Source organism: Aristolochia californica, unplaced genomic scaffold (genome assembly GCF_029961685.1).
Source record: "Aristolochia californica isolate CCGP_79_NKW_82.1479 unplaced genomic scaffold, dmAriCali1.0.hap1 SCAF_8, whole genome shotgun sequence".
Taxonomy (NCBI): Eukaryota; Viridiplantae; Streptophyta; class Magnoliopsida; order Piperales; family Aristolochiaceae; genus Aristolochia; species Aristolochia californica.
In genome coordinates, this window is record NW_027182279.1 from 5,078,167 (window position 1) to 5,091,588 (window position 13,422).

A 13,422-nucleotide genomic window follows, 5' to 3' on the forward strand; every position below is an offset into this window, starting at 1 on the left:
GAGAGAGAGTAACTCGAGATTGAGATGTGTAACTTGATTTATTCCAAATTACAACACCTTTATTTATCGTAAAGGAGGAGGTAGAGTCCTTATACAATTAGCCTTTCAATCCTAATTACATTCCAACTCTAACTCTCTAAGATAAGTCTATTCAAACCAATCTACTAGAAGCCTAATATAAGTTGAACTAGGACTATTGCTTCATTCATGTGAATGTTGTTGGAATGACTTGTCTTTAATATGTATGTTGCGCCTTCACTAACAAATCGGTCTTTTGGCGCAATGGTTAGTAACATGGTATCAGAGCAGGTGGTCTTGAGTTCGAATCCCGCTCCCCCCGTTTGTTTCGTCCCCACATAGGTGGGACTTTGTCTTTGGCCGTCCCCGTATAGATGGGATTGTGTATTTTCATTTGTACACGGGTGTTCCCCGTGCGGGGGAGTGTTGGAATGACTTGTCTTTAATATGTATGTTGAGCCTTCGCTAACAGCCGGTCTTTTGGCGCAATGGTTAGTAACATAAGGGAGAAGGCTTGCTCGTAGCCTTATCCTTGTGGGTCCCTCATGATCTTCCAGTTCATCTTGATAAGGTTGACAGGTCGTGAGATATTTATGGGTCCCACTTGATCTTCATGTCTTTTAACTCAATTCAGCTTACCACGTCCTCATGGTGGGTCCAACATTGTAACAGTGACCATACTAGATATATCATATGTAATAAGTGTGGTAAGTCAGTATATGTACAAACCACAACTTACCCATTGGCAAACTTTGGAGAGGATACTAAGATATTTTTTGAATTTAGGATAGCATGATTAGAACCTCGAGCAAAGTAAGAGAGGGAGAGGAGAAGAAAATAAGAAGAGAAGAGAAGAGAGAAAGAGAGAGCTTGGACTAATTAAGAGAAGGGGAGATTGTTTAAATCCTCTACCCCAAGCTAAGGGTCTTTATTTATAGTTTTTGAAGGGATGTTATGATGTCCATAATGCCTTTAGAACCTACAAGTTTTACATAAGAAAACACATAAGTAAACATATTCCTCCTTGAAGTCTTTTTAAGAGAAATCTTCTTATTTACATCATTGTGCCATTTTTATGAGAAGTCTTCTTATTTACTATGATTCCACCTATCTTGGACAAGTGGATCTGTTCCTTGGATGTGTGGGCCTTCCTTGTCCATGTGGGCTTTAGCCCATCTTCCATCACTCCCTCTCAAGTTGGGGGTGGGAAAACATCATAAATGGCCAATTTGTTGCAAAAAGTGTATAGGAACTTCCTGTATAAATTGATAGTCCATCATATCTTCCAATACTCCCCCTCAAGCTGGTGGTCTCTTTGTTCTTTACCAAGAGATCCAACTGGCATAATATAAGAGAGAGTAAAATCACTCATAACCATAAGACAAAACTCCATACTCCAGTCACATGGTCATAGTAAAAAATATTTTTTGCTCAATTTCATAAGCTTAAGAGTACCCCTACTGTGGGGCATAGAGTCTACCCACTCAGGTAGCTAAAAAAATACCTCTTGGATGAATAATAAACTTGACTCATGTTGGATGTTGGTCACACTCCTATCTTCTGTATGTAATGCGTCTATAGGCATTGCTCAGAAGTGTTGGTAGAAGTAAAATTGGCAAATGAGGGGGTAAAAGGTAATCACCAGAAGATAATATTTTATGGCCACCATGTGTTTTCTTTTTCATTAGAGTAACCAGTGCTGACGACAATCATCAACTGAGAAGCCCTTCTACAATAATAATGTCTGAATCAGAGAGACACAATAGCAGCAACGGATATGGGCCAATGTCCATATAGCACATACCAAATAATAAAGTCCTTAACAAGGACACACGAAATAATCCACAGAAAGTCATCCTTGAATAGGGAGAATGTGCACTAAATAATAAACTAGAACGGAATCATAAGCTGTTTGTAAAGGATGAAGTAAGAAAGTAATTTTCAGGCCTTGGTAAACTTCAAGTTGAGAGCTATTGATCCTCTTAGGAGTGGCAAGGGCTAATAATCAACTCAAGAAAGAATAGATTAAGTACAAGCTCACCAAAAATAGTTGTGAACCATCTTATCACTAAACTTAGCCCGAGATGTCCATCCTTGGTAAATTGAGCTACTCGAGTTGATGATAGGCTTAGGGCAATTTTTCATTTCAATTTTTCACCCACTAAGTAAGGTGGCTAGTAGTAATAACTTCACAATAGCTCAAATATTAATTGGCATAATTTTTTTGAAGGAGAACCAAACTAAATCAAAGAGACCAAGTAAGTGACAACTTGAACCAACTTGGCTCAAGGAAGAATTTGAGCCTAATCTTTCAATTTCAACTTGAACTCAATTATTGACTTTAATAAATTAATCATGCGTTAAGGAAACTATTGGCTGGCCAAAAATCATATCTTTGTTAATAAAAAGAATCATAATCAAATTATCTACCAAATCATAATCTTGAGAAGATCTTTCATAAAATTAGCCACTTCTAAATATAAATAAGAAAACATTCCCTTGTATTATGGCACCACTTACCAAAAAATCAATATTTCCTTGCTTTAATACTCAAGGATATCAAATTAGATTCTTGTAATATTGCCAAATCACCAATAAAATCTCACAAAATTCGTAGCTTGCAAAAAAGGTTCATAATTTAAAATAACGACACTTCTTCTCTTTAACAAATAAATCAAAGAAAGTTTCTGAAAATAAGATGATCTTCTAAAGATTCTTTCTAGACATTGTTAGTTAACAAATAGAAACTTTCCAAGGGTAGATCATCAGATATTTCTTGATATAGTTGATCAATAATAGCAACTAAAAAAATGAAGCAAAAAATCCAGCTTAAATTCGGATCTTCACATGCAAGAGGATACCAACATGATATTTGATTCTTCCAATGCGAATATCTCCTTAAATATAGATCAGATTGACATAAAATTTTCTCCTTATGAAACTAGACTTAAATAGTTTTCATCCAAGTATAATTTATGTTCATAAAATATATTTGTTTAGATAAATAATCTGATAGATTTTGGACTCTTTCTTTTTATGCCAGCACTACCATTGACTCTTCTGCAATTGATATTTTGATATAAAAACCTCAGATTGAGAATTGGTTGAATAGGTAGAAAATAGACTTACATGTATTTATTTTGATATATAATTCTCCATATTAAGTTTTGTTCTTGATATCATAAAATGGCTCGAAAGTTAAAGTTTTTTGTTGTTGCACAAAACTTTTCTGCTCCTTTACTTTTGCTGCTTCATATATTGATTTCTCTTTCTTTAAAAATCTGATCTCAACAATTCTTTTTGAGTTAGAAACTAGAATCAAATATATTTCCAATGATATATAATATTCTATATGAAACATACGGTAAGAAATTTAAAAATCCTATACAAATATGAATTGGGAAAGAAGACTAAAGGAAAAAAAGAGAAACCACTTTTGTTTCTTTTTCTTTTTTCTTCTTCCTCCCCTTCTTCTCCATCTTTTTTTTCTTTTCCATCTCAGATCTTTCCCCACTCTGATACCATGTTGAATTTTGGAACCCATGATTAAAACCTTGAGCAAATAAGAGGGGGAGAGGAGAAGAAAAGAAGAAGAGAAGAGAAGAGAGAAAGGGAGAGAGAGCCTTTAGGCTAAGAGAGAGCGTAGATGAATTAAGAGAAGGGGAGAGACCTTAAATGCTCTACCTCAAACCAAGGGCCTCTATTTGTAGTTATTGAGAGGATGTACAGTATCCATAATGCCCTTAGGGCTACAAGCTTTACATAAGAAAAGACATAAGTAGACATTTTCCTCCTTGACTAATTATATCCTTATGCCATCTTTATGAGAAATCTTCTTATTTACCATGATGCCACCTCTCTTGGATGTGTGGGTCTTCCTTGGTCATGTGACCTTAAGCACATCTTCCAACAATATTTAAAAGGAGCTCTAGGGAAAGGGTTTCGCTATAAGAATCACAACCACTTCAACATAGAAGGTTTCTCAGATGTAAATTGGACTAAATCACATGATGACAGGAAGTCCACTTTAGGGTATTGTACTTCAGTGGGAGGTAACCTAGTTACATGGAGAAGTAAAAAACAAAATATTGTTGTAAGGTCCAGTGTAGAAGCAAAGTACAGAGTCATAGCCCACACAGTCAGTGAACTTCTATGGATAAAATCCTTTCTTACTAAGTTGGGATTCTATAAAGGAACTTTTATGGAATTATATTGCGACAACTAGGTGGCCATTCATATCTCGTGTCTTCCATGAGAAGACAAAACATATTGAGGTAGATTGCCACTTTATACGAGAGAAATTTCAGGCTGGTATCTTATCTCTTAGGCATGTTTTATCACAAGGGCAGGTAACAAACATTCTTACGAAATCAATCACATTCAAGATCTTAACCACAATATGCTGCAAACTGGGTATCTATGATTTTTTCTCTCCACCAACTTGAGGGGGAGTGTTGGAAGACCTCTCATACTAGCATTAAAGTGAATACCTTTCCCACATCAAAGAGGTGGCAAATGATGTAATCTAAAGGTCTTCTCATAAGGATGTCACAAGGGTGTAATTAAAGAAGATGAAGTATGTCTACTTATGTTTTTTTTTTTAGAGCTAGTAGCCTTAAGGGCATTGTAGTCATTGTAAAGTTCATTCCTCAACTATAAATAGAGGCTTGAGGTATGTAGATCATTAAGTCTCCCCTCTTCTCTCTCAAATTCATCCTTAAACTTTTCTCCCAAACTATCTTTCTCTCCATCTATTTAGCCGTCTCTCTCTCTCTCTCTCATTTCTCCTTTTCTTCTTTCTTTGCTCTCTCATCATCTTGGTCGAAGACCTTATCATGGGATCCTAAATCCAACATTATCCTATGTATGATTTTAGATTTGAAATCCAAACACTTGCCATGTAATCTATGAGAATGAGTTCATTTATTGATATTTTTTTTCTTTTATTTTAATATCAATAATTTAAAAATATTATAAAACTTTTTAATTGATTATTGCCCTCTATCTTCAATAGTGGAAAAATAAGGTACGTAGTTTTTTTTTTTTATATTGGTAAGTAGTGGTAAGCAAGGATTGGGAAACTTGAACCCGATCCCGAACCCTAACCCTGAAATCCAAACTCAAAAAGACCTGAAAAAACCCAAAAAATCAAATACATCCCTAATCCAATAACCATTCCCACAACCTCGTCCTCACCAGTCCCTATAAGCCTAACTTAACGACTCATCTTTGCTCCAACCCATCTCTACCTTGTTTTCTATCCCCGTTTCATTCCTGTGAGTTGGGTTTCAGGAAACCTATCCCCGATCCGAAACCCATTAAGTTTTTTTCTCTGCCTCATCTCCGACCCACAGGTGAAACTTGAATGTTAAAAACCCACCCGATGGCCACCTCTATTGGTGAACCTTAAAATGCCACATGAGATGTCTTATGTGTTTTTCGTATCAAACTGTAATTGATCTAACTCAGCACCAAGTTATTAAATAAAGAGTAAAGAAGGGTAAGAATTTTTTTTGTGCATAAAAATGCATAGATGTCACCAAATGTGCAAAACGGTTTGCTTGAATGGTCAACATTGGATTTAAAGTAGGGAATTTTAGGATATTACCCAATTTTTTTAATATAATAACACAGATAACTAACTTTTTAACTTATTTGCATAAATACCCAACTTTGACCCGTCAACTGCACATGTGTACAATCAAAAGAAACACGTAAGCTTTGACCGATTACGTGGTGTTGTGTCATCACGCCACATCAATACCCAAAAAGTCTTATACCATGTCACTTGCTACGTCACCCCATAGTATGCCCTATCCTCAAATAAATAATTTAAAATGTTAATTTTTAAAAAATATTTATATGATTTTTTAATTAAATATTTAAATATTTTATAAAATAATATATATTTTTTTAATTTTTGAAATTATTTTAGATATTAAAAAATTATAAAAATTAAATATTTTTGAAAAATAATTTAAATATTAAATATTTATTTTAAAAATTATTTTTGTGATTTATATAAAATTTTAAAAATAAATTATTATTTTAAATATTTTAAAAATATAAGGTAATTAAATACATACCGATAACTTAGATTTTTAAACTCTAAAATAATTTTTAAAATAAAAAAATTTTAAATCGATAATAAATGGTGATAAATAGGTAAGAATAAAATTTTTAATTAATTAATATACGAATTTTATGTTTTTTATTATAAAAAGAAGGTAGAATATTTATACCAACAAATAAGAATTTTATAACTAAATTTTTTACTAAATATTGTATTAAATTCAATAATATCTTAAAGTAAAATAATTACATGAAGGAATTAAGTAAAATAAAGTATTAATTATTTTTCTAAATATTTTTAAATAATTAATAATCAAAATTTATATTTTTATTATATTAAACGAAGATAATGAAATGAAATGTGTAAGATTTTTTAAAACTATAAATAATTTTTAAAAAAAATAATTACAATATAACCTAAATCAAGTCATCCTACTAGGATGATTATCTTGCCTATGATGTGTCAATTGACAAGGTGTAAGACTCTTCGGTGCTGATGTGGCACCATGTAATTGATCAAAACTTATTTATCACATTTTACACTCTACATGTGCAATTGTCGGGTTAAAGTTAGGTATTTGTGTAAATAAGTTAAAAAGTTGGTTATTTGTGTTATTATATTAAAAAAATTGGTTAATATCCTAAAATTCCCAATAAACACTTCCAACTTCGAAGGTGGGGTCAACTTGTCGATCACTTGAACTAAGTGTGTGGGTTAAGTCAGAGACGGGTTCGTGGAGCGGATTTTCCTGAAACCGACCCTGACCGCTGCCCCTCCTGCCCAGTCCATTTGAAGAACCCTTCGCTGTATGGCATTTAATCACTAGTGTTTTCAGAATTTCGATCCTCCCTCTTGCTCTTCTCTTTGCTGAATAGAAGGAAAACAAAGCTTCATTCATGGCTTTAGCTTCTCGCCTCATCTCCCGATCTAAGCAGGTACTTTTCTTTCATCGCCAACGAATAGTCAATTTCTCCGTGGCTACCATGGCTTGTATTAGACTGTAACCTAGGAGATCTGGGAGGCTTCGGTTTAAGGCCTTCAAGGGGCTTCTGTATTTGGACGCTATGATGCAGTCAAGGGGCGTCATGTTTTGACAAATGCAACTGCGCATTTCAGTCCTGGTTTTGGATTTAAGTATGCGAGAGTCTTAACTTGTCTAATATTCAAGGTCGTGATTACTGCGATACTTATCATATTTTTGGATTTTTGGGGGTTTATTCGTTATTTTCTTTATCTTTTGCTTAATTTTTATACATTTTATGAAAGTGAGAGGTTTTCGAGGCTTGTCAATTAGAGAGAGGGAACGGTGTCCAAAATTTCCTTTTTTTGTTGTCCATATTTTTTTATATTGTTTCTGTAAAGTTTCTCATCACATCGTGTGTTTGTGTTTCATATTTGGGTTTTTTTCTTTTCCCGATGATCCTTATTTTATAAGCATTGATGCCTGGTGTTTGCAGTTTTACTCTGGGAACATTGTTCTCCAACATGGGCTTGGAGTCCCCACCCGCCTTTTTTCTAAAGAAGCTACCCCTCCAGCTCTTAAGGGTGATGGTGAGTTGTCTAATGTTATTTCTAGTTGCTGGATGCTGGCTTTGTCTGCTATTACCGATTAATGATTTGAACTTGCTGTGTTGTCATAAATTTACTGAGTTTTACAATCAGTAATTCCATCACTGACATTGTACTATTTACCGATTTAGTTGGAGAGAAGTCCTGCATATGTTTCTTTTCCTTATTTGATGATTTATGGGTTTTATATTGTTTTGTGTTTGTTTCATGTCAATGGGCCCTATTCTTAGTTTACTAGTTATGCATTAATGTAACGATTCTTCTCAATAACTGAAAGTGACCTAGGAAGCAAGAAAGAGGAGCAAGAGTCACCATTTATAGATCAGTGCTAGAGTCACCATTTCTTTAGTCCCAGCATTGTCTCTCTAAAGAAATATGTAATTTAGGTTATTTTATTCAGTTTTTTAAAAAATGCTCACTACTGTGACTCAGTTGCATTCTCCTGAATCATAAATAACTAAGAAAAAATTATGATTGGTGTGAAATGTCAACTAGGATTCTCTAGTCTTCTAGAGACAAGGAGATTAGTAGAGTTTCAAAGCTTCAAGGAAGGAACATTGAGAAGTTAAGGCCGTAGCTGGTTCAATATTGAAGCACTCATCGCTGAGCTTGCGGGGCTGCTTCAGGGCCTCCTGATCTTCCGGGACTGTCTCTCTGAGCCCCTTATCATCGAAAGTGATTCCAAGGTTGTCATTGATTGGTGCGCTAAGTCTATCCTCTTTTAAATTTTAATGGAATGAGTTTCATGCAATCATCAGATCAACTTTTAAGTTCACATAATAAAAAAGAAAAAAAAAACTGTCTTAGTAAATTGCTGAGAAATCGGATTGCACTAAGGAGTGTTATTTGCTATGAAAATTCATCGATAAGGACAGTAATTAATTACAGGTTGGGAAACTCAGCTCTTCTGTACTCATAATTCTGAGCAAAATCCGAAAGATTGTATTGTTTCTATGTAATGTAACTCAGACTCTTAGTTGCTGAATACCTCTCTGAAGCTTGCTTATTTTCCGGGCTCCGAGGAGTCATTGCTCATTGCTAATTTGAAATGTATCGGTTAAATTATAATTGTGCTTATGGCGGTGGGACATCTATCCTTTGATAAAGAAAAAAAAGGATGGGGAAAAGAAATATAAGGCTTGGGCTTTCTGAAATCTTTATGATCACAGGATGTATGTTTTGACTGTATGTTTGATTATTAGCATCAATATTTTTACCAGGCGTTTCTTAGTGTATATATTGCTTTTTAGTGACAATATATTTTCTCTCTAATCTGGAAGAAATGCTGAAGGGCATCTTTTTTGAGTTCAAGAAAAAGTTTGAGACTGCCATGGGGATACTCCGCAAGGAAAAAATCACCATAGCCCCAGAAGACCCTACTTCTGTAGCTCATTTCTCAAATGTTTTGAAGACTGTGAGACAAAAGTAAGTCAGCATGTAGTATTTTGTTCCTCTGGTGATCAGTTTTATGTATCTTCTGATTGATCATCTGCTTCATATGCTTAATCTTGATTTGTTTGTCTTTACCTTGTGTTTTTTGCAGGGCAGATCTGTTTTCGGAGTCTCAACGTATACAGTACACCATCCAGACTCGAACACAGGGAATCCAAGATGCACGTACATATTTATTAACATTGCAGGAGATAAGAATCAAGTATGTGCTATCCTCTGTAGCCCCCAGAACCTTTTTATGCTTTTCTTTGGTACTGGTAACCTTTAAGAGGTGATCGATCCCCTGGTTTGCATCCATGAAACTTTGAAGCTCAAAAAAGTTAGGTCTTTTTCAGTGCGTATATCCTTGTCTGATTTGTATTGTTCTTATTGAGTATTGTCAAATGCATAAAACACAACTGTTGAAACTAATGTGATTGTATCTTTGAAGGAGAGGACTCACTGATGACCTAGGTGCAGAGTCTATGATGATGGATGCATTGGAGAAAGTTGAGAAAGAACTTAAGAAGCCACTCTTGCGGAACGACAAGAAGGGAATGGCTCTTCTCTTATCAGAATTTGATAAGATCAACAAGACGTAAGTCTTACTCCTGAATTGAAAGAATCCTCTTCTTTCTGAGTCAACATGCGAGATTTTTGTTTAATTTGATGACTTATTTTTCTTGTTTTGTTATGCATGGTTCACATAGTTATGCCTAAAAAATTATGCATGGTTCACATAGTTATGCCTCAAAAAAAAAAATTATGCATGGTTCACATAGTTATGCATGTTTTGTAGTTAACATAAAGTTCTATATATCATTTTGACGCACTGCTTGTATTATTGTCTTTCTTTCTTGCCTAGTGGTGTAAAAGAGTGTCATTGCCCTTTGACCTACCTTTTCTCTCTTACTCCATAGCATTTCTCCTTTTGCACAAAGATTGTGTTAATTTTTTTGTTTTTTTTTTTTTTTTGGAGGGGGGGGTACTTTACACTTATTGAATCAGTGGTGGGAATGAGGATAAATTTCGAACGATGATAATATTCCTAGATATTAAATCTAATTATTTGAGCCTCCACGAAATATCGTTATGTCTTTTGGTGTTGAATATTGATCCAGTCGCCAGAAAATGTGAATTTCTGGATCCTACATCTCTGCAATATTGTTGAGCTGTTTTTTCCATTACATATTATCCCATGATTCATGTACCTGTCTGTTGGAGCTGACTCTCCAAGTTGATCATGTTGTAGAACTTACAAATGTTTCAAGCTAAAGGTTTTAAGCAATGATTCCTTCTGACTTTAAAACGGCATATTCTTAGCTTGGATGAAGTAACACATTAATATAAAATTGTAGAAGTTCCAACATTATCATGTGAACTGAGATGCGTTTCACTGATTGTCAACCATGTTTTATCTGTGTCAACTCAAGTTCTGGAGCATTGGATCTTCTCTTTTAAGAATCTATGAGTTTCTCTGATATATCAGAAGTCTGTTCATAGGGTACTTAAAAGGAGGGGCTCGTGTTTGGCCTGATGAAGCCCCTCAACTCATGTCCTTTGGTAGAATGAGAATCTCATATAAAACTTCTTCCTGAAAATGTATTTGATCAGACTTGGCATCCGTAAGGAAGATCTACCCAAGTATGAAGAAGAGCTGGAGAACAAAATTGCAAAATCAGTTCTGCAAGAGATGAAGAAGGATGCTATTGAAGTGATGGAAACTCAAAAGAAACGGTAGGATTTCTCTTCACAGTTGATGATGCATATGACCTAACTGAGTTTGTTCCTAACATTTTGTGCTTGTCTTCTAGGGAGGAGTTCAAGGATGAGGAGGTGGTTGACGTGAAGTCTTTAGACATAAGAAACTTCCTTTGAAGAGTGTGGGTGATGAGATATGGCCACTTCAAACTGTCTTTTCTGTCTAAAGAAAGAGATTATCTCAAGTAGGATATTTGAGCTTTCAAGATTCTGTTGTGCAAAAGAGTTCTTTTTCTTGCCCATGAAGCCATCAATAATGCCAATTGTTTGGATTTGCTGATTGGTATGCAATTTATGTTTTTGGCTGAAAAACCTACAAATTGGTACATGATTGGGCTAAAATTGTTAATTTACTTATTATATAAGTGGACTAATGTAACACCTGCTGGGCTGAAAAACCCACAAATTGGTTCCCTTCCCAAACTACATGTTTGAGGTGGTTTTTTCAACTCTTTATGTCCCGAGTGTACCATAATTCAAATAATTGAAGCTAATGGCCACCAATGTTTGATTTTTGTGTAAGATCTGCCAATCTTTTAAATAAATACTTGAAGTTCTCAGTTTGAGCTATATACAATGGTTAGCCAAATAGAAACTCAAAAATCTTCTTCTACAACTTTCTGACACCTTTACTATATGAACAATTTTGCCATTGCTCTATTTGAAAACTCCTATGATTCTAATAGTCAGTATTTTTGGAGGAATTAGATGATTGAAAAATCTATCCAAACTTACTCAAAACAGTGTTCCAAGTGTTTATTATAATCAAACCAAGTAGAAAGAGGATCTTGAGACCAACATTCTCTTGATGATGTATGCACTTGTTATGGTATTAGTATGTTTAGAATAATAAAAATAGACTTATTTTATTGGAATTTGTAGTTGCCATATAAGACTTTAAAGAGTAAATATTTCTCGAATATAGAATTCAAGAGAGTGTGACTATTGGAACATTGGAGTTAGGGGGAGTTAGTGCACATGACTCGGGACATGATCTTCATACGCATTATACAGTTCATGTCCTAAGGTTGTTAGGGAGCGCCAAAATTCATGTCATGTACATAATCATCCATGACTTAGGAGCTCATGTCCCAAGAGTAAATGGCGGAAAGTGTTTTCCGCCCGATTTTGAGAATCATCTACATGACTCAGACGCGGGGCTCTCTCTGGCTCACACCGTCTCGCTCATTTCTCCTCATTTCATTCCCGCACCTCTCTCTCGTTCCCGCAACCCCTCTGTCGTCTCCCTGAACCCCGAACTCTCTGCTCCCTCTCTCATCTCTGTCGTCCCTCTCTGGTCTCCATCTCTCGCTGTGAACGTCCTTCCGGCGTCCTTCTCTATCTCGGACTCACTCTCCCTCTGAATCTCCCGCTCGCTTCTCCCTCTCTTATCCCTCTCGGCCTCCCTCTCTCTTATCTCTCTGTCTCTTCTCCCTCTTTTCTCCCTTGCAGCATCTCACTCCCTTCTCCCTTGCGGCATCTCACTCCCTTCTCCCTCTCGCTCTTATCTTTTCCCCCAAAATTCCCTCCGATTTCTTGCGATTTCCTTGTTTCAGTTTTGGTTTTCTTCGATTTTGACATTTGGGCTTCAATTTCTTAATTTCTACTTCGATTCAGCATCGATTTCCCCATTCGGCTTTGATTTCAGCCATCGGCTTCAGTTTAACAGCCAACCTCCCTCTCCTCTCCCTCTTGACACGGGAGGTCGAGCATCTGTTGCGGAGCTTCTCGGCCTCCCTCTCTTCTCCCTCTCTGCGTACCATCGGAGCGCCGCCTCTATCGGCGTTGGCTGCCGCTGAGGAAGACGACAATGGTTTAATTTTTCGTTATAAAAAATTAAACTATCGTCATCAAAATCATAAATTTATAAATTTTATTTATAAAATAATTATTTTTATTTTATAATGACTATATTAAAATAGTGATTTAATAGTCATAATTAAAATATTTTTAAAATAAATAATTGATAAATTATTTTGGCATAATTATCCGATTGTTATAGTTAATTAAACCAATGGTTTTAAATTTTGTGATAATATATTATTAATTAATAATACATAAAATATATTATGTACAAATATATAGTGTGTTAAATTTATGATTAGATCAATTTTCTCTTAAATTATTCAGTTTTAGGTTAAAGTATATCATATATTATTAATAAATTAATAAATCAACGTTTTACTTTTGTTTTTGTTATTTATAACGTAATTTATTTATTATTTGTAATTAATCATGTGCATATTTTATTGTCTCATGTAATTACCATATTAATGCACAATAAAATATCGAATTTAATTAATAAATATATTAATATATTTAATTATACATTAAATAACTTATTCGTGTAGTAATAATGGTTTTTTTTACCTAATTTGGGGTTTAAGGATTATGTTGTAATTAAATGTACAGTAAAGGTTTAGAGATTCTTTTTTTTTTTATGTTTTTCTCTTGTTGGGGCACTAATATTGGAAACGGTTTTCCAGTGCACATAAAGTTGTCAACATTAACACCAAGTGCGAAGATGATCTTCATGTACATGACTGACATGATTTTCATGTTGGACAGGA

At 34.7% G+C, this 13,422-nt stretch overlaps 1 protein-coding gene across 1 annotated transcript; it reads left to right on the forward strand.

Moving 5' to 3' along the window:
- The first annotated feature begins 6,896 nt into the window (after positions 1 to 6,896).
- Positions 6,897 to 11,367, forward strand: LOC137938879 (probable ATP synthase 24 kDa subunit, mitochondrial). Its single transcript, XM_068783969.1, has 7 exons — positions 6,897 to 7,026; positions 7,549 to 7,642; positions 8,941 to 9,085; positions 9,204 to 9,314; positions 9,543 to 9,689; positions 10,706 to 10,828; positions 10,906 to 11,367. The coding sequence occupies exons 1-7, from the start codon at positions 6,988 to 6,990 to the stop codon at positions 10,967 to 10,969; spliced, it is 723 nt and encodes a 240-aa protein (XP_068640070.1). The 5' UTR covers positions 6,897 to 6,987; the 3' UTR covers positions 10,970 to 11,367.
- Positions 11,368 to 13,422: the final 2,055 nt, after the last annotated feature.

Excerpts from the sequence above, each read along its gene's own strand:
- LOC137938879 (XM_068783969.1), top strand. The coding sequence starts at position 6,988 with ATGGCTTTAGCTTCTCGCCTCATCTCCCGATCTAAGCAG. Across the intron at positions 7,027-7,548 it reads TCATCTCCCGATCTAAGCAG|TTTTACTCTGGGAACATTGT; the intron begins GTACTTTTCTTT and ends TGGTGTTTGCAG. Across the intron at positions 7,643-8,940 it reads TCCAGCTCTTAAGGGTGATG|AAATGCTGAAGGGCATCTTT; the intron begins GTGAGTTGTCTA and ends CTAATCTGGAAG.